Source organism: Euprymna scolopes, chromosome 31 (genome assembly GCF_053919585.1).
Source record: "Euprymna scolopes isolate OS-2025 chromosome 31, ASM5391958v1, whole genome shotgun sequence".
Lineage (NCBI taxonomy): Eukaryota > Metazoa > Mollusca > Cephalopoda > Sepiida > Sepiolidae > Euprymna > Euprymna scolopes.
Window position 1 is genome coordinate 56,146,611 of NC_136512.1, and position 25,402 is coordinate 56,172,012.

Consider the following 25,402-nt stretch of genomic DNA (forward strand, 5'->3'; position numbering starts at 1 on the left):
ATACTCCCGATGTTATTGAAGATAGACTTTCAAATGTCCTCATAAGTACGTTATCACAAGCCACTTTTAAAAGATTCTATTAGAGCTCCTAAAACTGTAAAAGTTTGAATCAAGACCAAGATCATCCGGATAAAAAAAAACAATGTCTGCCAATGTTGGGGTAGGGGATGCACAACAAAACAAGACGAACGGAATATGGCTGTTCATTAACGATTTCGATTGAATAATTAATTGATGATATATTTGCATTTTTTAAATGTTTATAAGATGATATATTTGCATTTTTTAAATGTTTATAAGATTAGTTTCAACATTAGGCTAACCCAAACTAATTTTTGTTGTTCGCCCCGAACAAATCATACTGCCAATGAAGCGCAAGGGCCTACCGTGATAGTTGCTTGATTTATGAAGGCAAGCAAACTTGGTGGAGAGTTAGGAATCAATACGTTTGTTCACGTTACATTTAAGTGGTTTGTTCAGGTGATTAAGATCAAAAGATTTGATGTCTCGTATAGTTTCCTTTACTTAATAACTAGACTGTGTTATCCGGCGTTGCCCGGGTGTTTGGAGGTGTGTGTTGAGCAAAAGAATAAAAAAGCGGTAGTAGGTAGACAGGATCGAACCTGTACGGCGAAGGAGGATAAGAACGTGAAGAAAAACGTGACGTCTTTACTGTTGCGCCCATCGCCAAACCGGAAGTGAAAAGGTTTGAATTAAGTCTAGTCTATCAAAAAGAGGGGATGACTTTCGAAAATATCAGCGAAAAAAGCGACACCTCCCTGTAGAAAAGTGCCCAGTTAAGGGTGAAGGAATTAATGTTTTTAGCCAATTTTTCGCTATTTATTGTCCGAAGGGTCGGCTTCAAAACAATACCAATCTCGTGAAAATCCGTCGCCTCTGTCGAAAGTTTTAGGCAGAAATCCAAACAAACATACATACATACATACATACATACATACATACATACATACATATGTACATACGTACGTACATACATACATTTAAACACACAGGTGAGATTTATATTATAGATGTTCTATGGATTTGGCACCTATTTTGATAATGCTTCTCTTAGACAAGTTATTGTCTGTTATCATTTAGCTTTATAAAGAGGAGTAGCAGAGAAACCAATAAACGCAAGGTCACAGAGCGGTGCGAGGCGGATTAAATGATTGCATTTTTGTTGACCGTTCTTTTATGGTTTTTAGCAGAAAAACCCAAACAAACTAGAACTTGGAAGACATGAGTCGATTTAAAGTGCTCTTGTACGCATGCGCAAATACACATTTATATGATATAGTCGGTTCATTTTGAACTAATTCTTACCTATTTGACGATAGTTCAAACGGTAATGACTAAGGCTGGAGCGTTATATGCTTTGGTTTTGATTCTAGCTGATGGCACCCAAGTCACTTTTTTTACTTTTGAAATCACTACTATATATTTGGTACAATATAATATTGAATAATAAATAGAGATTGACTCTATACTAATAAATACGAAATCTGCATAAATGAAAATATCATATTTCAGCATATTTTCGACCGGGCAATGCCAAGCGCACAGCTAGTTCAATATAAAAGCCATAGAGCTCACAAGAGAGTTCTAGACATTCTGTTCGACAGGTGCTCCTTCAACGGTCGATATGGAGGATCTAATTGGCATTTTGTGATGGTTGACCCTAATTACCCTAATGTAGATCAATAATGATTGACCCTAATTACCCTAATGTAGATCAATATGGTGGCTTCCTTCAGTCTTGACAGACTATGGATACCCACTGTAAGGGTGCCTGTGCTTGGAATTTTTGTGGCAAGAGTTGCACAATCACCAACCACATCTCTCCTGAGTTGATATTGTTACATATTAATGGCAAAGGGAAGTTTAGGATGACTCCGGAAACAATGCCGAGATAAGCGGAGAGCACATACGGTGCCTAGAATTCCTAAATGGTCACCCATTTGATACTAGTCTGGCTTAGGCCCTGTCGGTGGGGCATTAGAATACGCCGACTGCCCCCCTGCAGAGGGTAAAAGTCCCTCAATGGGGGTCCTGGATATGACCTTAAACTATATCCAGTGGTGAGGCCCCAGCTTGTGGGCTTTGGGGAGTGTGGAGCCACCCTTTAATTACCATTGCTCCCAGGTCCACTCTTACCCGGAGTGGTAGTACCTGTTAGGGTCCCAACTATGGGTTAAATAGAAACCGACGTGAAAACAACAAATATATTCTATTAAAAAAATTTTTCTTCAAAATCACTGGATTCGGCATTAAATAACCTGAAAAGGGTTGATATGCCGTAAAACAAAAACAACCAACTAGTCTGGCTTAACATTGCTTAACTTCGGAGATCTAATGAGAACCGGTGTGTCATACAAATCAATATAATAAACAAAAACATGGAGAAGGGAATCGGATATTATTTTCAAAGTAATTCTACACAAAGAGGATACTTTAACTGCTTGATGAATCTGTAGCACATAGCAGCTAACTTTTATACAATGAAACAGAATCATAAGCGATGTAGACGGGGAGGCTATATCCAAAGAAAGAACCCCAAAATCCATCCATACAAAATGATCAATTTTCATTGACAGTTTGTTAAGACATCTGATTCAAAGAGTTGGTAATGAATGAGAATTCAGAATGTCCAAGGAAAGAGTTGTTTGTCTGTGAGGAGAATTCAAGTAGACATGTTCATTTCGGCTGGCACCATGTGATCTTGCGTTTACAGTGCGTATGAATCAGAGAGGCATGTAGATGTATGCATATTATCTTTCCTCTGTTCTGTTATCGGGAAAGTGTGTGTATGAACTTGTTACGTGAGTCTGATATGCTGTCTATGTGGTTGCTGTGTTTAGTAGATTTTGTTGCGATTGTTGATGCTTTCAACCTCAAAGAGTTTAAGCCTGGTTTTGACGTGCGTACGTGTATAGAGTCTAGATGAAAGCAGAATAGAAGAATAACGCTTGGGCTTTACTATTACATGTGAAATTTTCGAATTTTTTTTTTTTCTCATCAAAAAAAGTTTTAAAAAAGTGTGATTGGCTGAAAGAAACTGATGCTGCTGTTAAACAAATGCATATTCTTAATAGAGGGTGATTCTCAGAATTAGATCCAATAGAAATAAATAGAACGATAAGTAATAAAAAACTAGGAAATTTCCTTAATTAAAATTCATAGATAGAAGTAGGATCTAATATGAATACTGAAATGATAGAAATTACTAAGAGATTACAGAACTCAAAGAAGAAGCAGCTAAAATGGAACGCATTAATGAAATCATGAGCTGAGATAAAAAGAAACTGCTATTCATGTAACTAACCATTACACTTCAAACGTGTCGGTATATTTCAACCACTCGGACCCACACGTTGTCTGATACTGTCGCAAAGGAACAAACAACAAAAGGAAAGAAATAAAAATCCGACTCAGCTTCTTTTCTTTTTTTAGTTCAAATGAAATGCATTTATTCGTGGTTCTTCCAACAATAAGACATTTCATTATCCTTCAAAAGTCTTTTCGCACACACTCATGTTTTACAACACTTTGCCACATAACATGTGCTTTTTAAAAGTCTCTCTCCCCGCCACCTCATGTCGGCAATAGCCAGTGCTTTCTTGCCCTCGATTTCACACGTCCATCTTACCCGGTTACCTTGCTTCTTCTCTTACTGATCGACCACGTGCTGCCCTTTTTTCTCTTTTTGTTTTCTCCTCCTTTCCGTGACGTCAGCACGTGCACATTTACTTAATTTGCATATGTGCTACATCAGCTGCTGCTGCTGCTAATATATTAAGTATCCTAAGGCTGTTGCTGATTTTCTCACACGCATGCTATATGCGCTATGTTAAAATTAAAAGAAACGAAGATTGGAAGAAGGTATAAAAACAGAACTGGAAAAGGTGAATAGATTCCTCCTACACATACCAACAGATGATAGTACAGGCGTAAATGGTTTAATCATTGCTGGGTGACATCTGTTGTAACGTTTTAGTCTCAGCCGCAGAGCACACAAAGAATAGAAAGGAACTTCAAATCGCTTGTTATGTGTACAACGATAGTATTTCCTCATTCTCTCGTAACCGCTGTGGCGTCCCTTACGAGATCATATTCTCGAGCGTCATTCACGCCTCTCACGTGATCTCGAACGTTATTCCTGTCTCTAATGTGATTTCTTTTTTATAATCTTTATTTTTCCATCTCAGTGACGTCATTTAGCGCTATGTTAAGCTGTGATTACGTTACTATGTAAAGAAGCAAATTTTCGACAAAAAAAGTGAATCAACAAAAGGTGAGAAACCAGAATCCCAAATAAAAAATAAAAAAGAAGTTAAATTGCCCCCCACCCACGACCAAAAAAAAAAAAAACTAAATAAAACGATAGAAAAGTACAAATGCGGTAAATAAAGAAAAAATATTGTGCGAAAACATGAAGGCAGATAGTAAAGAAAGCGATAGAACAAACATGTCCGGCCGTGTAAACACAGACTTAAAAGAAAGTAAAAGAATTCTGAAAAGGGGTGGAATGAGATAGATCAGGTGATTGTCCCCACCGCACCGATGAATTCCAAATGACCTTGCAATTTATAGTTTCCCATCCACCTGCAGGACTCTAGTCCCTGGTGTTAAGAAAAAGATTCCAACATTCAACATGGTGATAGCTGTCCGCACGCACGCGAACACATCATCCTAACACATACACACTCACATTAATTCTGTGTGATATTAACTAAACGTGCGTATGAAAATTCTCCAAATATGAACTTATTTTTTTACTGTTATTTTACGCCCAAAAAGACAATGCCACTTTGTTGTAAGGGGCTACTATTAGGAACCAAATTTACAGGCATATTATGAGGGGAGTTGAGCAGTGAGATGTCTGTTCACATTACACTGGAACTTTTGCATGTCAGTACAGTCGGGAAAACAGAGACACGGGAAGGAATTCCAAAGTCTAGCAGTTCGAGGAGAGAAACTATTTTAGTAGAAGACTTTTCGGCAACTGTATAAGGCGGGTTTTTGCTGCTGGTTAGATTAGTCAGGAGTATTTACATCGAGGTGGTACAACTCTTCTTCGTTTCCTAGATAATTATCATATCCTTCATATTATTATTATTCAAACTTTTTTCCTTGCTTAGACTCCAGTGCATATTATTATCATCTGCAAATAACACGTTTCTAGCATAGTGCAGGTTAATAAAAATGACTTAATAAAGTTGTTATAATACTAGAAATGACTCTCATCCTCTTTTTGCTTAAATTCCATTACATGATTTTGAGGTTTAAGGTTAAGAGGTCTTAAGAAGTAATTGAAATTCAGGGAATCTTGTTTAATTAATGTCTAATGATTATGGAATAAATTCAATGCAAATCTGAAATATTTGAATATTCAAATTCGAAGTTTTATCCATATTATAATCTGCAAGGATGAGTCAAAATCCTATCTGTGTCTTATTTCTTCATATTGTATGGAGTATTCCAAAATGCCATGGAAACGTTGGAAACTCAAAAACTATCTATGAAGGCTGGAATTCTGTATTTCAGGAACATATATTAGACGATTCAGAACAACGTCACAAGTTCAAGAAAAAAACCAAAAAACTAACGAAGAGCATTAGAAAAACTTATCGTTACAGAAAGTGAATTAATTTTTCTCCAGTTTTGTTAATGCTTATTAACGAGGGATGTAAAAAAAAATTGTGCAATGCTTTCCGAAAATAAGGAATTGCCTTCCCTCTTTTGTTTGTACTTAGAAAAATTTATTGTCTAGATAAATTGGAGAACATTTTCTCTTTCTTGTATATACATTCACAAAATGGAACAAATTGTGGATTTAACTAAAATGTTGTAGTAACTCTACAACACTAGTTCCTCCTCCTCCTCCTCCTCCTCCTCCTCCAACAACAACAACAACATGATAGTCTTTCTCTCTTAGAAAGGATTCCAAAGGAGAGTTTCTTATTTAATAGGTCCCATACTACCTACAAAGCTCCAGCCCCTGTCTTATCACCGCAATCTTGCATCACTTACAGGGAATGTGCTACGACAGAATTTGCTGCACTGATGCCCCCTCAACATAAATACCCACGACCAACCCGACAATTGTAAAATCTTACCTATTCACCGTAGAAGGCTTTCTACTCTAATAGCTTTCTTCTTCATAATGCTCGCCTTTAAAATTTCCTCCTTGCTCACTGTTTCTCAAACTGTACCGACATGCAGAAATTTAAATGTAATGTTAACAAACATCTTGATGCACAACTTTTCACTTAAGATGCACTTGTTCCTAATTTATAGAAGCCCGTTATGTTTCAGCAGCAATGTGCCTTGTTTGCGGTGAATGAAAGTAAAAGAAAATTTCTCGTGCAATTTTTGGTGATCTGCCTTTTTCGACATTCTCAATCAAACCCTTATTATTTTATTGCACTTATAATACAGCAGCATAGCGATCACATTCTTCTAAATATTTCATCCAATAATGTAGTTGTGCAGTGATTGAATGCACAGACTTCAAATTTCAGAAACCTTTGCGATGACAATGATGTGAGCTGCACATAGTTATGCAAATGATTTGCAAGCAGTCGTCGACACACATCTGGTACAAAGAAGCCAGTCATATATGTCTATGCAAATCATTCATTTTGATGACCAATCAATGAGATGTTACGCTTGATATTGTGACAAAGCACTATGATATCTATATGCAAATACTGTGTGCAAAATGATGTCACGGTAAGGAAAAAGAAAAAGACTATAAAAAGGATAGATAGCATGTTAGAGAGGACGATCACGTTAGAGACGTGGATGACGTCACAGCCATAATGAGAAGTCACACATGGTGTGAGAATAAGAACAAAAATGTTATTGTTAAAAAAAAGGAGTCAAGTTTTACTGTGTTCCTTGCAACATACTCTGCTACAACATGTTGGGTCCCGGCTTAATTTGTGTGTAAGCATGTAATGGTACAATATAAGCATGTAACGGCACAATATAAGTGTGTAACGGCACAATATAAGCGTGTAATGGTTCAATACAAGCATGTAACAGCACAATATAAGCATGTAACGGCACAATATAAGCGTGTAACGGCACAATATAAGTGTGTAATGGTTCAATACAAGCATGTAACAGCACAATATAAGCATGTAACGGCACAATATAAGCATGTAACAGCACAATATAGGTGTGTAATGGTTCAATATAAGCATGTAAAGGTACAATATAAGCATGTAACGGCACAATATAAGTGTGTAATGGTACAATATAAGCATGTAACGGCACAATATAAGCATGTAACGGCACAATATAAGTGTGTAATGGTACAATATAAGCATGTAAAGGCACAATATAAGCATGTAAAGGTACAATATAAGCATGTAACAGCACAATATAAGTGTGTAATGGTACAATATAAGCATGTAACTGCACAATATAAGCATGTAACGGCACAATATAAGCATGTAACTGCACAATATAAGTGTGTAATGGTACAATATAAGCATGTAACTGCACAATATAAGCATGTAACGGCACAATATAAGCATGTAACGGCACAATATAAGCATGTAACGGCACAATATAAGTGTGTAATGGTACAATATAAGCATGTAAAGGCACAATATAAGCATGTAAAGGTACAATATAAGCATGTAACAGCACAATATAAGCATGTAACGGCACAATATAAGCATGTAACTGCACAATATAAGTGTGTAATGGTACAATATAAGCATGTAACGGCACAATATAAGCATGTAACGGCACAATATAAGCATGTAAAGGTACAATATAAGCATGTAACGGCACAATATAAGTGTGTAATGGTTCAATATAAGCATGTAAAGGTACAATATAAGCATGTAACGGTACAATATAAGTGTGTAATGGTTCAATATAAGCATGTAAAGGTACAATATAAGCATGTAACGGCACAATATAAGTGTGTAATGGTACAATATAAGCATGTAACAGCACAATATAAGCATGTAAAGGTACAATATAAGCATGTAACAGCACAATATAAGTGTGTAACGGTAGAATATAAGCATGTAACGGTGCAATATAAGCAGCAGCTATCATACTTGATTTATTCAGCAGCTGGTTCAGCTCACTTCTAATTGGTTGCGATTATAAGATCGCTTCTCATTGTCATAACCAGTATTCATCGAAGACAATGTTTATTAACACGTTATAATCTTTGATAAGTTCATTAACCAAAATCAAAATAAGTAAAAAAGTAAACTAAAGTTTGATCGACTTCAGGCTTTTGTGTAGGTTTTGTGTCAAGAATTCTCTACATAGAATTACGAATCAAAGATACGTCCTTAATGATCAGTCCGACAGAGAGTTATTGTAGCATCTTTTGACCTTGTTTTGTTAGACTGAAGTATTTGTTCTGGAAAATCCATTCTATCAGGATTTACCTTCTCTCTTTGAGAAAGGGTTGGTTTGTGGCCAATCACCTCAGGCGCTCCTACCAAGAAATGCTGATAGGGCTGCTAAGGCAGTTTTTGCAGAGCCAAGATGTGCTACCTTTTGTACACTGGCCAATCATGCCCAACTTTCGGTATTGTGCCATATCTTCCTTCAGTGATAGTGAAGTAAATGTCTTCTATAGTTTGGGTTCGTTATCTAGTGGGAGTACAAGCAGAACCCTATTCCACATTTATTTACTACAAATAGTTCCAAAATGTTCTTTTAATTCCTTCTTTACCATTGCAAGGTGAAACAATAAAATTATCACCCTAGAAAAGACAGTATGATTCCGTTTCCATTTAATGAAAACCGGTTTTCTTTTTGTTGCAGACTATCTACTAGTTGGCCAGTTCTGTACAAATCCCAAGAGCAATAGGAACGTTTTATCATGTCTGAAAGTGACACACTGTTCAATGAGCAAGATTGGAGATACACTGCTGTACAACTCATGCTACGTACCAATCCAAGTTATGACAACAGAAACATTGCTAGCACACTGAAAATGCATAGGGCACAGCTCAACAAAGTTTCTGGCCATAATTATGGTCTTTGGTGTGGTTTCAAGTGAGGGCCACACCATGCCACCTCACATCTTCAAATTTGCCTTCAAAGTCAACACAAAAGTGTACCTGGATGTGCTGATGAGTGTGGTGATCCTCTGGTGCAATCAGGTGGCTGCTGGCAGACCCTGGGTGTGGCAGCAGGACTTGGCACCGGCCCACAAGTCCAAAGAGACCCTGGCTTGGTTTTAGAAAGAGTGCTACGACTTTGTACCCTTCTTTCATTGGCTTCCCCTCTTCCCTGACCTGAACCCACTTGACTACTTCGTTTGGTCATACGTTGAGAACGTCATGAACATGACCTCCTACAACACCAAAGCTAGCCGATCACCGCCATCCGCTGAGTATTCGCCAAGCTACAGCTGGTACTTCCGGAAAAGACATGCTCCCAGTCCTAGACCCCTATCAAGGAAGTGATTGAAGCTGAAGGCAGCTACATTGAATAGATGTCAGCTCTACTACATAATCAAGCTATCTGAATTGATTTTTTCAATAAAAATTTTTAAATAAAGCTGTAGTGTTGTTTTCTTTAGGGCAACAAATTTATTGTTCCACACTGTATTTCTAAATTCATCTGATTTTATCTTAAAATGTTTTAAGCTATTGTTGATTTGAATCTAATCTGAAAACTTGTTCCAAAAATATTTTCAATTAATAACTCTGCTTTTTGAAATCTGCTTTCACCATCCAGATTGAAGTAAAAAAAAAAATCTCCATCATAGTTTGAAAAGTCATTTATTATCAAAGATCCAATTAAATCTTCTCACGTTCTTTTCACTAGTAAAGTAATTAATCCTAATTTTTCCAATCTTTCTCTGTAAATATAATCTTTAACTGTCTTTGTTAGTTTCTTAGATTGTTATAGTTTCCATTCTGTATATAATAAATGCAAATTATCTGAAAAAAATAAAATAAAATAAAATACTTAAAATGAACACAAAATTTCGAAATAATAATTAGGCATTTGATATTTGCTTAAAAAAAGATTGGATTTTATTAAAAGGTTCTATTTTAGGATACGCCAAATGAAAGAATTAAACAATTACGAGTTTTCGATATGGAAATAATAATTTTGTTTTTTCTTGGCAGAAAAAAATTACATAATTTATTCTATTATATAATAAATTTAGTGTTTTTAAGAGCAAATTTTGAATGCGTTTCACTTGGTTATTCCCAACTTTTTTTTTCTTTTTTTTTTCTATAATTAATTTGTGATTTAATTGTAATCTTCATTCGTTAATCTTCATTCGTATGGGAAACTTGTTGCGTTTTTCTTCTACATCTATTTTATTTTGTTTGTCATTGCATTGGGTTGAGAGAGATAAATCGATTTTACTAAGAGATTTGTTCATTTTTTTTTTTTTTTCATACGAGAATTTAGCACACTAATACCAATTTCGAGAAATTGTGAAAAAAGAAAGATGTGACCACTTTTTTGTTGTTAAGCAAAAAAAAAAAAAATAAATAAAAATAAATAAAATAAAATAATAAATAAATGCAACATTAAAAAGAAAAAGAATTTTTATTAAAGAGAACTGTGACGCAACAACTTTTTTCGACTACTTTTTTTTATTTAAAAGGGTACTTGTACAGTTTAATCAAGACATTAAAAATATCGAAGAAAAAACAAAAACGTTTATAGTGTACGTATCCGTTATGAAATGAAGTTCTCCGAAAAAAAATTTCACTTAATTTAGCGAAAAAACAATTTCGATTTTTAGGAAGAAAAGCTGATGTTAAAGATGGGAAGGGAGTGTCGGCGCTTTAAACTGAGTTATCTCCCCGTGGAGTGTTAAAAAATTCAACGTGCTGTCATAAAAACGTGTTTTTCGGCTGTATATATATATATATATATATATATATATATATATATATATATATATATATATATATATATATATATATATATATATATATAATATTCGATCAAATTATGTGAAATTGTTTTTCTTTCGGAGATCTTCGGTCCAAAACGGATATATAATATAACCTTTTTTCGATATTTTCATTTTTTAATGTCTTTATAAAACTGTTCAAGTGCCTTAAAAAGTAAATTACGGTTTAAAAGAAAAAGTAACTGCTATTAATTCTTGATAACGTTAATAACAAAGAATAAAACTATTAGAAAAAAACAAAAAACAAAATGCAAGGAATGAAAACATTAAAAAAAGAAAAGAAAGGTGCGTGGGATTACTTTTTTCTTAGAGTTTTTTTTTTTTTTCGTTTACTTCTTTTTATAAAAATGTTAAAATTTATTTTTAAAAAACCTCCCAAAAAAACGTAATATTGCAAAAAAGAAAGAAAATTTAGTTTTGCTTTCATCCTCCGCCTTTTTTAAGTGGTCGTACATTTCTTGTTTTACAATTCCTTGAAATTGTGTTGATTTTAGTGTCCTAAATTCGCGTATGAAAAAAAAAAAAAAAAAAAAAAATGAACGAATCTCTTAGTAAAATGGAGTTATTTCCCTTGGGCCAATGACGAGTTCGAGAGCGACCTTATTTTTAGAGTCCCATCGCCATACATCTATATTATTTGTTCTTTTGTCCAAATTCCTAGGTATTTTCCACGCCCCACATTTACTGGAATTAACTATTAAGCATAAGAAAACTATAATACGAACTTCATTTTGCATTAATTTTGGCTCAATTGAAAACATCCCCTACCAAAATCTTTCATTCTGACAGGATATATGGTCCACAATATATTCCTTAATGGAATGAATGTTTGACATTTAATTTTTTTTACAGAGTTGAATGATAAAGTTAAAGAAAACAACACTACAACCTTATTTTAAAACTTTTATTGAAAAAAATCAATTCACATAATTTGATTATGTAGTATAGCTGACATCTATTCAATGTAGCCACCTTCAGCTTCAATTACCACCTCGATACTGGGAGCATGCCTTTTCCACAACACCGGCTGGAGCTCAATAAATACTCAGTGGATGCCGGTGATCAGGCTAGCTCTGGTTTTGTGGAAGGTCCTGTTGGTGATGTTCTCAACATATGACCAAATGGAGTAGTCCAATGGATTTAGATCACAGTAGGAGAGGCCCAGTGAAAGAACGATACAAAGTCGTAGCACTCCTTCTGAAGCCAAGCCAGGGTCTCTTTGGACTTGTGGGATAGTGGCAAGTCCTGCTGCCACACCCAGTGTCTGCTAGTGGCCACCTAGTTCCATTAGCGAATCACCACACTCTTCAACGCATCCAGGTACACTTTGGTGTTGACTTTCAAGTCAAGTTTGAAGATGTGAGATGGCATGATGTGGCCCTCACTTAAAACCACACCAAAGACCATAACCGTGACCGGAAACTTTGTTTTCATCAACCGGGGCACGTCTCTGTTATATGGATTTGCATTTTGAGGGTGGTGGCAATGGTCCTGTTGTCATAACTTTGATCAATAGAGAGCATGAGTTGTAAAGCAGCGCATCTATCGTAGCCTCACCGTCGCCGTGGCAAACAACGGCGAGGGCTACTCAACCAGAATAATGGCGCGCAGCGTACGTTTGCTTCCCAACCGTAAAACCCAGTTGCGCGCGACTGTGTAAAGAACATTCCAGCTACACACACATTTGATTTCCTACACCCATGCAAATAATTTTGTATGTGTAGCGGTATGCGCAAGGACACAATGTCGTGATTTGCCTATCTGCACACCAGATAAAAGGACTACGTTACGCCTTACGTGATTTGCCTATCTGCACACCAGATAAAAGGACTACGTTACGCCTTACGTGATTTGCCTATCTGCACACCAGATAAAAGGACTACGTTACGCCTTACACGTAGATACAGTAATAATTTAGAAACCTGGTTATTTAAGCTTTTGTGTGCATAAATTAAATAGTCGAACACAGCCCAGTATGGTGTAAACAACAGCATCGATTCTGTCCTCATGACGTTAAACTCGTGCACACCAGTTATTTAATTCTCCACATGGAAATGGACTTTTTTTGTTTACCCTTATCTGATTTTTGCTGAGTTAAGCAATTGAATTTTATGTTTTTAGTTATTTCAACCTAGAATTTTAATTTTTTCTACTTTATTTCGTAAAGAACATTTTATAACCTCAGTCGCAGGAAGAGACTCTCAATTAAAGGGAAACTTTCCAGTTTTTCTTTTTCCATTTATTTTTCAATCATGAGGAAATAAATTTTGTATAAAATTTATCATCCGCCTTGGTCATCTTTGTTTTGGTTTTTCTGTATATATATTTTTAAAAAAACATTGCTCACGAACAGTCAACCATGTCTGCTATTTGACGGGTTTACAAACAACCAACGCCAATGTCAAGGTCGAACCATCAGTGTCACTTGAAATATGCACCAATCCTCATCTTCTGCTACAGGGTATCTATTCTTTACTTGATCCAAAAGTAATTGCCGTCATCAATTTTCCATGCGATAATCATTATCATAATAACAGAAAACTTATAAATGTCGGCAAATCGCATGGAAAATATCAAATAATTTACAAATAAAAATTCGTATTTAAAATTTTTTTTTGTTTTGTTATTTTATTTTTAGGAGAAATCTTAATATAAAAGATGCAAATATTTGGGAGCTAAAGTCTTCAATATATAAATGTATATGAAATGCATTGGTTTGAAACATCAATGTACACATAGCGTTTTTAATGTAAAAAAAATTCGATAGTAAGGGCTGTTTAATGTTTTTGTTGTTTTGAGGTTGGACCTCCTAGAATTGCACAGAACCAACATTACACAACAATCAACAGGAACCAAGTCATTACAGGAATGATCTAATTGTTGATTTTGGAGGCCGAGCTAAATGGTTAATGACATGGACTGAAAAGCTGAGTGTGTTAAGTTGGAATCCAATTTGTTTCATATAAATACTTTCATCTAACTCACCTTGTGTCTGACCTCCTGACAAGGAGGTAAATAAAATAAAGTTACGTTTTCAAAACTTGAACTATGATAGAATAAGAGGCACATAACATACAGTTCTAATCACTAGACAATCACCATATAAATGGCACCCCACTTGATGTTGAACGACCTTCTACTTGGACTACATGTTCAATGCGAGAAGTGGTTGCATTGCTTGGGGAAAGTTTAAGAAGCCCCTGCTTATCTCTAGGCACGTTTCATTCCAGATTTGAGACTAAGCCTTTTCAGTCTATATTTGCTCAGCTATCTTGCATGACAGTGAAGCATGTTGTATTGTGTGGCGCATATTAGTAAAGGGTTAGTGCTAACATCGAGAGAATATATAGAGAGACAGACACATGAACGGGACAAAATCTTTATTAACACTAAAAAGGAGTAGTAGTTTTTGCTACTATGATATACCACGTGATTGTGTGGTGGGAGGTTACAGGCAATGGTGATGGTGGGAGTAATCCCAGTCAAGGGGAGATAAGTGTTACTTGATGTACAAAATAAAAATAAAAACTTATTTTTATTCTATTTGTATTTAATTAGTGTATGTATCTGGCTGGAATCCTAATTATTCTTCCTCTCGTTGTGAAATTTGTTGTTCTCTTTTCTGTGCCTGCTTGTGATATGGCTTGTCTTGGACTATTTTCTTGATTAAATATGTTTTCATAGTCGTATGTAACTTTGCGTGTTGAATTTTTATTTGTTTTTAAGTGGTGACGCCTGTTATGTCTTAAATATTTTCCTTGTTCTGTTTTTTTTGCTAAATACGAATGAGACTCTTAGTTTTTTTTTTTTTTTTTTTTTTTTTTTTTTTTTTTTTTTTTTACATGGGGATCACCACCTATCAAGGCCCGTAAGCCACTCGGGGATAAGGGTTATTTTGCGTACAATAATCAATGGGATAATATCGTAGTAATAGTTGGTATTGGAGATTTAATAAAGTGTCTTACTTAAAGGGGCGATTCATCAGGAATTTGTTTATGTTGGACTTGAAGACATCCAAGTTGTAGTCAGGAGGGAAACAGGCAAACAGAAGAGAATTCCACAGGCATGCACTTCTCAGAAAAAAGCTTTGTTCATGGAATCTACGTTTTGATTTAGGCACAGATTAAGAGTGGGGGAAATTACTGACAATGGCTTTAGCTAGACAGGTGTTTATCATGAAGGATTGGCGAGGGGGACCAGAGATTGGAGCTCGGACGAGCACTTGCGCTGGAAATAACGATAAAACAAAGACAGGTTCGCAGCGTCTCTTCTGTGGGAGAGAGGTTGCAGGGAAGAGAAGAGAGCATCCCCCACTAAGCCACAAAGTCTATTTTGTACCTTGTCAAGGCAGGATAGGCTGTTTTTTGAAGCCTGAAGTTTTGAAGTTTTTTAACAATTTTACCTTTCAGGTTCCATTTTCCTTGGGAGCGAATACGTGTCGTCTTTGATTAGTGTTGGTAGTTCTTTAGACTTTTTATTTATTTCATGCCTTTTCATTGATTTATTACGCATGATGTTAGGAAGGTTTGTCCTAAGCGTTCTTTTCATTAGTTGTTGGGCTGGCGACGACGATTTGTCTTTTAATGGGGATGTCCATAGTGCTAACATTGCTAGATATGAGTCTTGGTTGTTTTCAAATGACTTTATTTGTGTCCTTTTTATAGTTTGTATATTTCTCCATTAGATTGTGAATAGTTCGGACTTGTCGTGATGTGTTTGAAATCCCAATCTTTAGCAAATTTTCTAAATTCTGACGATGCGAACTCAGGTCCATTGTCGCTGATCACTATTTGTGGAAAACCAAATTTTGCGAAAGTGTTTTTTATTTTCTTGATCACTTTTTCGTGATTTACAGTCATCAAGTTTGTGGATATCAAAGTATCTCGTTGTGTAGTCTATTATTACTACATATGCTTTATTGTATAAATAAAAAATGTCTGTCGCTACTTTCGTCCATGGTGTTACTGGTATTTCATGGAGAGGTTCTGACAGTTATTGGTTTCTCTGATCAGTCTTATTTATCGCATACATTCTTTTTATCAATCCTAGATTTTCCACTGTGTTTGCACTAATTACTGCATTTGCATTAGTATCTGCTACGATAAACTGGGTATTTATTTTTATATCTGTTTTGTAGCTGTATTATGCAGCTTCCTATTATCAGACTTTTTGTACTATTGTATGCAATTAGTGTTATCGTTGCTTTCGTTAATTTAGGTTTTATTGTGTTGTAAATCTTTACTGGTATTACATTCACTTCAGCAGCTGTATCAATTTGAAAATTAATAAATGTTTCATTATCTTGTAGTTTTATTTTCTACTTGTCAGTTTGGAGCATGTGTATATATTTTTCAATATGGCGTCCAAGTGAAACTAGTCTGACTCCATGTGGTCTGAGTTGTATGATTGTCCGACATTGTATAATTTTTTATTTTTTCTTCAACATATTCGTGCATAATGCCCTTATATTTTCCACAGTTTGTTCAAGTTTTGTTGTATGCAGGACAGTTGTTTTTCTGATGCGACCCAGTGCAATAGGTACATTTTTCAATCCAGTAGTGTTTTGGCGGGCTTTCTGTCTTGTTTAAAATTTGCATCTTGTTTTTTGTTATTCTGTTTTTCTTCATGTCCCGAATTAGCGATATATTTTCTGTGTCTGACGTGGCCATTATTTTAGAGTGTCTCTTCGTTTCTTCGGCATTGAGCCTTGCTTGAATTGCTTTTTCTAAATCCAATGATGCTTCTCTCAGCATGTTATCGTTAATGCCACAGATGTTTTTTAATAGTCTCTCGGTAAGTTCTCCAAATTCGTATTTGCTTGCTTTTTGTCGTAGTTCAGCAACATATTCATCAAATCGCTGCGTTTCTTTTTGTTTGCATATCAATAATTGGTATGTGAGAAAGTTAGGTTTTTTTCTTAGTTGGCAGTGCAAGTCGAATTTTTTTATCACGTTTTCCAAATTTTATTTCTGTTCTTCGGTTTCGAACTTGAAGGTGGAGTATATTTTTCTTCCTTCATTTCCTATATAGGTCAATAGTATCGATGTTTTAACCTTCTCTGGCTTTTTATCTGACTGTTGCTTGTAAAAATGAATTGGTTTTTCCATGTTTCCCATTCTTATCCAAGATTGACGAAAAGTGGAGTTCTTTGGGGTGTGGCAGAAATTCCATAGTTTTTTGTTTATATATATATATTTTTTTTGCCGTTTGTGAGTGTAGGTTTGTAATTATTTTCTGACACGATGCTGTATTATGTGACCTGTATTAGTAAAGGGTTATTGCTAACATCGAGAGAATATAGAGACACACATATGAACGAGACAATCTTTATTAACACTAAAAAGCAGTAGTAGTTTTTGCTACTATGATATACCACATGATAGTGTAGTGGGAGGTTACAGGCAATGGTGATGGTAGGAGTAGTTCCAGTCAAGGGGAGATAACTCGTGTTATGTATATAACAAGGCATAGGCCCCAACTCCTTAAGACCTGTATTGGCGTTGGTATAATAACTATGCCATGATCAGGTGGACATGATTACAAAATGGAGGAAAGGATCCCATCAACTGTGCTTTGTCACAAATGTGATATTAGCAGAATTATAGAGCACATAAGAAGTTGATAGCCTGCAACATGACTGATATTGTGACACACGTAAAAGATGGACGAACCTTGCAATTAAGTTATGTAGCCAGCTGATGTTATGAAATAAAGCCTGAAGACATGACCGGAAATCCTTCCATTGTATCAAATTACAGAGGAAAGTTATGAAAATGGTCTACTTTATGTGAAGAAAAAAAATGTCTATTATATTAGTAAAAAAAAAAAAAAAAAATGCTTTATTAGTTTGCTTGACACAAATCGTCAATTTTATATTGAGGGAAAATAAAAGAATGATATGCAATTTTTTTAATATAAAAAAATTAAAATTTATAAAATTCGATGTAAGACAAAAAAAAAAAAAAAAAAAAAAAAAAAAATAGAAAGAGCCATAAATGTAATCATATTAGTAGTAGCTAAAAATCTGTAAAAATCTTATTACTAACAGTGACTATTCAACAGATCTTGCTTGCTAGAACTTCAGACATGGCATCATTTTTCAATGCAAGGGCCTGAATCTATATTTATGTAGGATGTGCAAAAAGGCCAAAGACCCTAGTGTTTTGATGTTTTTTTGAATATAATAAACTAGTTATGACCAAAGTTTCATTTCATTCAGACAAAACACTAAGAAACGGGGCCTAATTAAAGTTGGGGTTCATTTTTTTTTGCATCACCCTGTATGAATCCTTTCGATTGAACTGCATGGAGAACAGGCATAGGATATTGCATACTTTAGATTCTGGGACATTATCAGTACAGAAACAAGATAAACATGTATTTTTGGATTATGTAGACTACAATTTTCATCTTGGGTTACTTTCGTAACGTTTCAGCTGATGTAACCTCCAACATTTTCAGTTATGTCTTACGGGTTTCATTTAATTAAATAAGGAATTTCATTTGGAATTAAATATAGATGCACGGAATTTCAAATGAAACCCTTTATACTATTAAGGAAGTAGATTATTCTCGTTTCATCAGCCATGAGCGAGTAGAAGTCTGAAGTGATTCTTAATTATATTTTTAGTATCGCCTTTACTGAAGATTGAACCTCCAACCAACAGAAAATGGTTACTTAGAACTGATTATTACTTATCCATTGTCACAGGTTCATGCAGAAAGAAACAAGTAGTTGCAAAACATCTGGCTACTTTACTAGATAGAAATATGGAGGATTTAATGGATACCATCAAAATAATTAACATGATTTCTAAGCATGAGACATTTTAAATATCTCTTGTACTGGAAAAATATTTGCAATAAAAACTGAATATTTTTTTTTATTTATTTTTTTTCATCTAACATAGTAACATTTTGGGAACAAGTAAAAAAAAAAAAAAAATAACACTGCACTAGAAAAAGTTTGCCATAATGATCAGAGTATTGAACGCTCTTCTTGCCGACTGTTTTGCTCCCACCTATAGTCTTGGGCTTTAAGACTAAAGCTAAAACATCTACCTTTGCAATAATGATCTTTCATTCTTGTTAGCTCCTTACAGCAAGTGGCTTCATGCTTTGTTGAGAACGATTTCCATAAAGAAAAAAAAAAAAAACCTGGAAGACTGAGGTAGTCATTTCAAAGACAATAAAAGATAATGTCTATGCATTATAAGGTGATAAGTAAAGTGACCCCCTCCCCTACATCTTGGTATACTAGCTAATGAAATGGGGGAGTGACTTTATGTTGCCCTTGAGTACAGAAAAGGTTTATGACTAAACCTAATTCATTAAAAAAAATTTGTTTATAACTCGATAATGTTTCATATGGGAATATGAGCTTATCTTAATCACAACTTAAACATTTTTAGATATTTTCGTAATTCAATTTAGATTGAATAGTGACAGGTAAAAAAAAATTAATTTTAAAATCACATAACACTTCATCTAACCACTTAACAGTAAATGTATTTAAAAAAACTAAAATTTAATTGGTTACAATTTAAAATTTCAACTTATCCTCTTTGAAAGAGGATAAAATTTCTTACTCTTTTCAAGTAATGAATAAATTGGAGAAACAAAAAAAAAAATTATATAAAAAAAAAAAACAAACTATATATTTCAATGCCAAAGGGAGGTAACCCAAACTAGTGAGGAATTTAAGTTTTGTACACCTTAAAATTGTACCAACAAGAAAACACCCGAGAGAAGAAAAAAAAAAAAAAAAAAAAAAAAAAAAAAAAAAATCTAAATTTTTTGGATGAGAACAAAATGCAGTATCTGTTCTGTTACTACACTTCATCTTTCCTGCCTTCAATCAGTGAAGGAGAAATTAATTGATCTCGTATTTAACACTCACATACCCAAATGGTTTGTATCGAGATTAGCTCAAGATTTTCCTTTGCTTTGATGAATACTCCAAGATTTCTGGTTTTATAAATAAGGTCACTAATTAATTCTCCCTCTTCCATTAGTAAAAAAACTGTTTTAGATCTAATTCTATTTTAGATTAAAATTGTTTGAAAAGTGGGTTCATCTTGATCTGATTTTAGGCTTTGGTAACTAAACGAGGGATCAAAAACAGGCGATCTGGAAACAAAAAAAAATTCTAGCCATCTCTATAACAGACCAAGAAATTGAACATTTGGATTCAATGACTTGAGGTAAGTTTTACAATCAGTCAGCAAAAATCTTTTTAGTTGCTAACATTTTATTGTTATTGCTCTTCGAAAATTTAATTTCTGAACAGATTTTAACCATGGCCATGTTCAAGTACAAATTCTTTAAAATAGAAAGCCACATTGACATAAAAATCACTTATTGAAATATACACCGGTTACAGTCAGCTAACATACTTCCTACTTTCTGGCATGGCTGCTACCAGAAGCAGTGACAAGGCAAATCACTTCCTTCACTTATTGTCCTTCAGTATTTCTATTGTGAAGTGATTTATTGAAATAAAATAGAAAAGGACATTGAAAAATATACAATAAAAATTAACAAAATTATACAAATAAAATAATTAGTTTTTATTTGCAATTTTTTAAAAGTTTTTATTTTATTTGAAATTTTATAAAGAAACATGTTTATGAAATTGAAATAAGTTGACTTTAATTTTAAAAATAAAGATTTTATTCTAATTTATATAACATGCTTATGAAAGTATAAAAATAAAGAAAGATCGCAATAACGTAACAAAAGGAGTACATGCACAGAGATATAGTTGTCAGAACTCGAATATGATGATAGTTTGTTCAAATCATAGGAAATGTCAATGAGCAAAGTCCTCTTTTTGCATGGAAGAGGCAGCTACAGCCACCAAAAGAGAGGATTCACAAGACCAGCTTTTTTCTTGGGTTCTTTTTGTTTTCTATTTTTTTCCAAGATTGGTGTTTTCGTTTATTTTTCTGCTCCAGTTCTCCCCGTTAGCTACATTGACTTTCCAATTGTTTGCATCAATTTTGGTTGCCTTAAGAGATTTCAGCAGATCTTTAAAGCTGCGTTTTGGTGCGCCAATGGCAAGTTCTGGATACAGAACTTGCTTAGGTAGTCACATTCGGGTAAGGTGTCCAACCCAGCGTAGACGGTGTCTTATTGTGGCTTCTATACTTTCCATCACCGAGCAGAGGAGAACCTTAGTGTTCATGACAAAGTCTTTCCAGTTTATGCATAAGATATCAGTTTTGCTTGGTGAAAATGTTCTAACTTTTTCAGGTCTCTTCTATAGAGTACCCAAGTCTCACAGCAGGGTTGACATTACAACCGCTTTGTAGGTCATGCGCTTGATAGATTCAGTCAGCCCTTTATTGCTGAATACTCTTTTATGCAGTTTTCTATATGATGCATGAGCAACTCCGATTCTGCTATCAGTATCTTTCTCAGCCATAGCATTTGCCGATAGGACACTGCCGAGATAAGGAAACTGCTCCACATTTTCTAGCTCTATTCTCCTAATGGTTATTGTATCCTCAGGAGTTTGATGTCAGGACAAGATTGGAGAAGTACTTTGATTTTAGCTATGTTGATGTTGAGCCCATATTGCATGGAAGCTCTTGAGAAGTTGTCTGCCAACATCTGTAGATCTTCAATAGTATGGGCTAGGGTACAGGAGGGCTATAGGCGTGAGAAAAAAAACGCAAAAGAACTGATTCGGCTTGTCACCGCTTCTGGTAGCAATGCACCAGAAATTAGGAAGCATGTTAGCTGACTATAACTTGTACATCTGCTTTTGTTTATTCAAAATACACCTGCCATCATTTATAAGCTGCTAATAAATTGTCAAATTTATTGATTAGTTCATTATGGTCCATATTATTTGATATGTAAGACAACATCAAAGGTTAATTTTTCACTGGTTTTTAACTGCTATATCAATCATCTTAGAAAATTCATTTCAACCTCTCATAAAAGAGCCCAGTTGCATAATCATCTGGCCTGTTATAGGGAAGGACATGGTGTAGAACAGGTCCTTACATTACAAGTGAAAGTCATATTTCTAAGTGATTTTTCCAAGTGGCGACCAGAAATAAAATGCTTATCTCTTGGCAATCTTTTTATTTATTTATATATATATATATATATATATAATATATATATATATATATATATATATATATATATATATATATATATACCAACATTCTTCCAAAGCTCATTACTGAGTGGAATTTTTTTTTTTTTCTTTTAAATAAAATGAGCAAAGTCAAACTATTTAAATAAAATGTTTAATAATGGAAAAAAAAAAAATCTTGATGTACATATTCGTCACAAAATGAAGATGTCATATTCTAAAAATTATGTGGGTTTGGGATAAGTTTTCTATTTGGCTAGTAAACAAATATTTAGCTGTCAAATGTCAATTAAAGATAAATTTGTCCATAGAGCCGTGTACAGACAAAGAATATAAACTATTTAAATAACACGAAAATGGTAGTCTGTAAATAGATCAGATAGAGAAAAAAAAACACAAAAAAGAATGAAATTTAAAGTTGTAAATAGAAAACGTTTTTGTATGTGCATTCATTCTTTTTGTGAACTTTTATCCACATCTTTATAGTTCTTGTCCCACCACGTTTCGACAAACTCATCTGGCCTTCTTCAGGTGAAGAACTGAAGTAATTACTGCCTTCCATAGTTGTTGTCTTATCAGGTTTTGGCCAACTAATCCCCTGGCCAGCTTGGGTAGGATTGAAACTGATATCTTCAGATAATGCTCACCTGAAACTGTAGAGACTCGACATCTATCTCCACTACGGGCCCCAAAGATAGTAATTACTGGAGGTAAATTACAAACTCAGCATTCCTATCCCATCACTGTTATCACTAAGAAAGCCAGAGGATGAGTTGGCTGAAAGATGAAACAACAACTATGAAAATGATAACAGTCTGAAAAAAAAAAAAAAAAAAAAAAAAAAAAAAAAAAAAAAAAACTTTTTCAATTATTTATAAATATCGCAGTCATAAGAGAATAAATCTGTTGAGGAATTAAAAGTAGTTCTATGTTGTTATTTTTGTTAAATATTAATTTATATTATCTATATATTAAAAGGATAGCGTGTCATCTATTTTATGTGTCATGCTTATATCCGAGTGGCTGTCGTTTGTTATGTAACTGATTCCTTATTTAGTAATATAGAACAAAAAACTACTTTTAATGTCTAGACAGATTTTTTTATGTTCTTCCATGACTTCAATCTTTATAAATTGCCAACTTTTCTTATAAAATCCACATTTGCACTTGGCCTGTTATTATAGGGATGCCCATAAGTAGAGGAGCATTATAAAAAAGAATGAAGCAAAGTAGAGATTGCAAAGAGTAGAAAATATGATCTGGAACTCAAAATCATTTATTTAGAAGTGAGTTAACTTAAATAGGGAGAGAGGGAGTTGGCAAAGTCTGTTCGTGTCCCAGAACAGGTTTTCCTCAGATTAAAATTTTAAACAAGCAAAAAAAATAAATCAAAAATTTTGGTTAATTTTTATTCTTTATTAATTTTTTTCAAATTGTTTTTCAAATTTTTTATTTCTTTGCATTCACATGCACTCATTACAAGTCTGTTTTCTGCAGAAGGTCATCACAGCAGTGTACAAGAATTTGTGTACGTTAGACCCCCCCCCCACAACATGACCTCCTTAAATAACTTCTATAAACTCAGATTCTCACCACACACATACGCACTCACACAAATGCATAGCCCACTAGTATGTCTACAGAGTACATATGTATACAGAATATATAAATACACATACTGTACACGTACTTGTTCCACGTTTTTAAGCTATACATTCTCTTGGGTAATCCTCTAAATGTCTCATGCATACACTGTACACAAACGCTCACACATTTACTTAACACAAGACAAACATACCTGCACACATATTTACATATATATATGTACATGTTTGAGGTTTTCAATTTTTCCTCAGTTTTTTTTTTTTTTAACAATCAAAATGAGGTCACTAAGTACTGTCTCTCAGATAGGAGTGAAGCTGGGCACTGGTTTTTATGCAGTCGAGTTGGGTTTTTTTTTCTTCTAATATAACTGCTCTAAGATTTAGCGTCTTTTTTTGTCCCCCCCTCAAAAAAAAAAAAAAAAAAAAAAAAAAAAAATTTCCTTTTGCTTCTTGTGCTTTTTTTATTTATTTTTGCAGGAGCAAAGGATCAAAAGAATTTTGTATTTTTTTTATTTATTTATTTTTTTATTTTATTTAAATAATCCACCAAAAATGGATTTCATTATCTATGTCCAATTTTTATTCCACCATTCAAATGAAACGTACAAATAAAAAGAGCATTTAAAATTGATCGACTGCCTGGTTAACTTTTGGCATTACTCTTTAGATAAGGTGGTAAGAGGAGGAGGGGGAGGAGGTAAGACCCCCATCCACCCACCTCCCCGAAGCCGTTTTCAATCTCCTACGTTTTACGCATTTGTAAAGAGGCGAAGGGATCTTTCATTGCTTACATGCCAATTGGTGCATTGAAATGTACGAAAAACCAAACAGTTCCTGCGAGTAAGTTACGGGCCTGCTGAAAAAATAACCCTACGCTTGGGGACACTGAAAAAAATGAAACACAGAAAACTAGCCCCTGGAACGCAAAAAACACTGCCAGTAAAAAACTGACAAGACACACAAAGTCATCACTGACATTGTGGGTGAGAATCAACACTGACTGGTGCCTGCAAGAGAGACAGAAAATTAAAAAGAGAAAGAGAGGTTTATGCCCCCGTTAGCATGGCATTGGCCATTTTTCTTCATAAAGCAGTCCTTTGTTAAGGCCCTGAGGGCTCACCGGTCAGACAACTTGTAGACAACCAGTTCATACGTGAACATCACAATGGCTGTGTTGGGAATTTGGCGGACAAACTGAGTTGCTAGGCCACGGTACAGAGCTTGGAAGCCTTCTTCATGGGCTACCAAAATCAATGTCTGGAAAAAGGATCTGTATTTTTGGCCTTCCTGGCGTAATCTCGTTCGGGCAACCTCTGGAAATATGAGAAAGAAATAAAATAGAGTCAAATGTTTACTTATGCCGTCACAGAACTCTCCAAAAAATAAAAATTAACATATATAAGATTTAATGGCTGAAAGATATAATATACACACATACATACAGAGATAGAATTCATTAATCATGATGAATCAAAAAATAAGTGAAAAAGCTAGCTGACTGGTTTTGAACCTTGTTCAACAGAACTAAAATCTAGCTTAATAGCAATTAAGAAAAATATATATACGAGATGGAAATATGGTGGGTTGCAAATGGAGGGAAAATACAGAAAGAATCAAATAGAAACTACATTAAGTCCTAAAAGATTTGTTCTTCATTTTGAGTAGGTCACACACTTCTTTCCACTGGAAAATTTTAGAGACTTAAATCCTTGAGACCTCTTTGCAAACAAAGAAAACATTTTAGAACTTAATAGT

The 25,402-nt window shown here is 34.4% G+C and overlaps 1 protein-coding gene across 1 annotated transcript in view; it reads right to left on the reverse strand.

The window, feature by feature from the left end:
- Positions 1 to 24,048: 24,048 nt before the first annotated feature.
- Positions 24,049 to 25,402, reverse strand: part of LOC145255761 (solute carrier family 25 member 36-A-like) — a 51,229-nt gene continuing 49,875 nt past the window's right edge. The window contains exon 7 of the mRNA XM_080114421.1: positions 24,049 to 24,960. Within this exon, the coding sequence (XP_079970547.1) occupies positions 24,764 to 24,960 (197 nt within the window). The 3' untranslated portion in view covers positions 24,049 to 24,763. The remainder of the gene's footprint in view (positions 24,961 to 25,402) is intronic.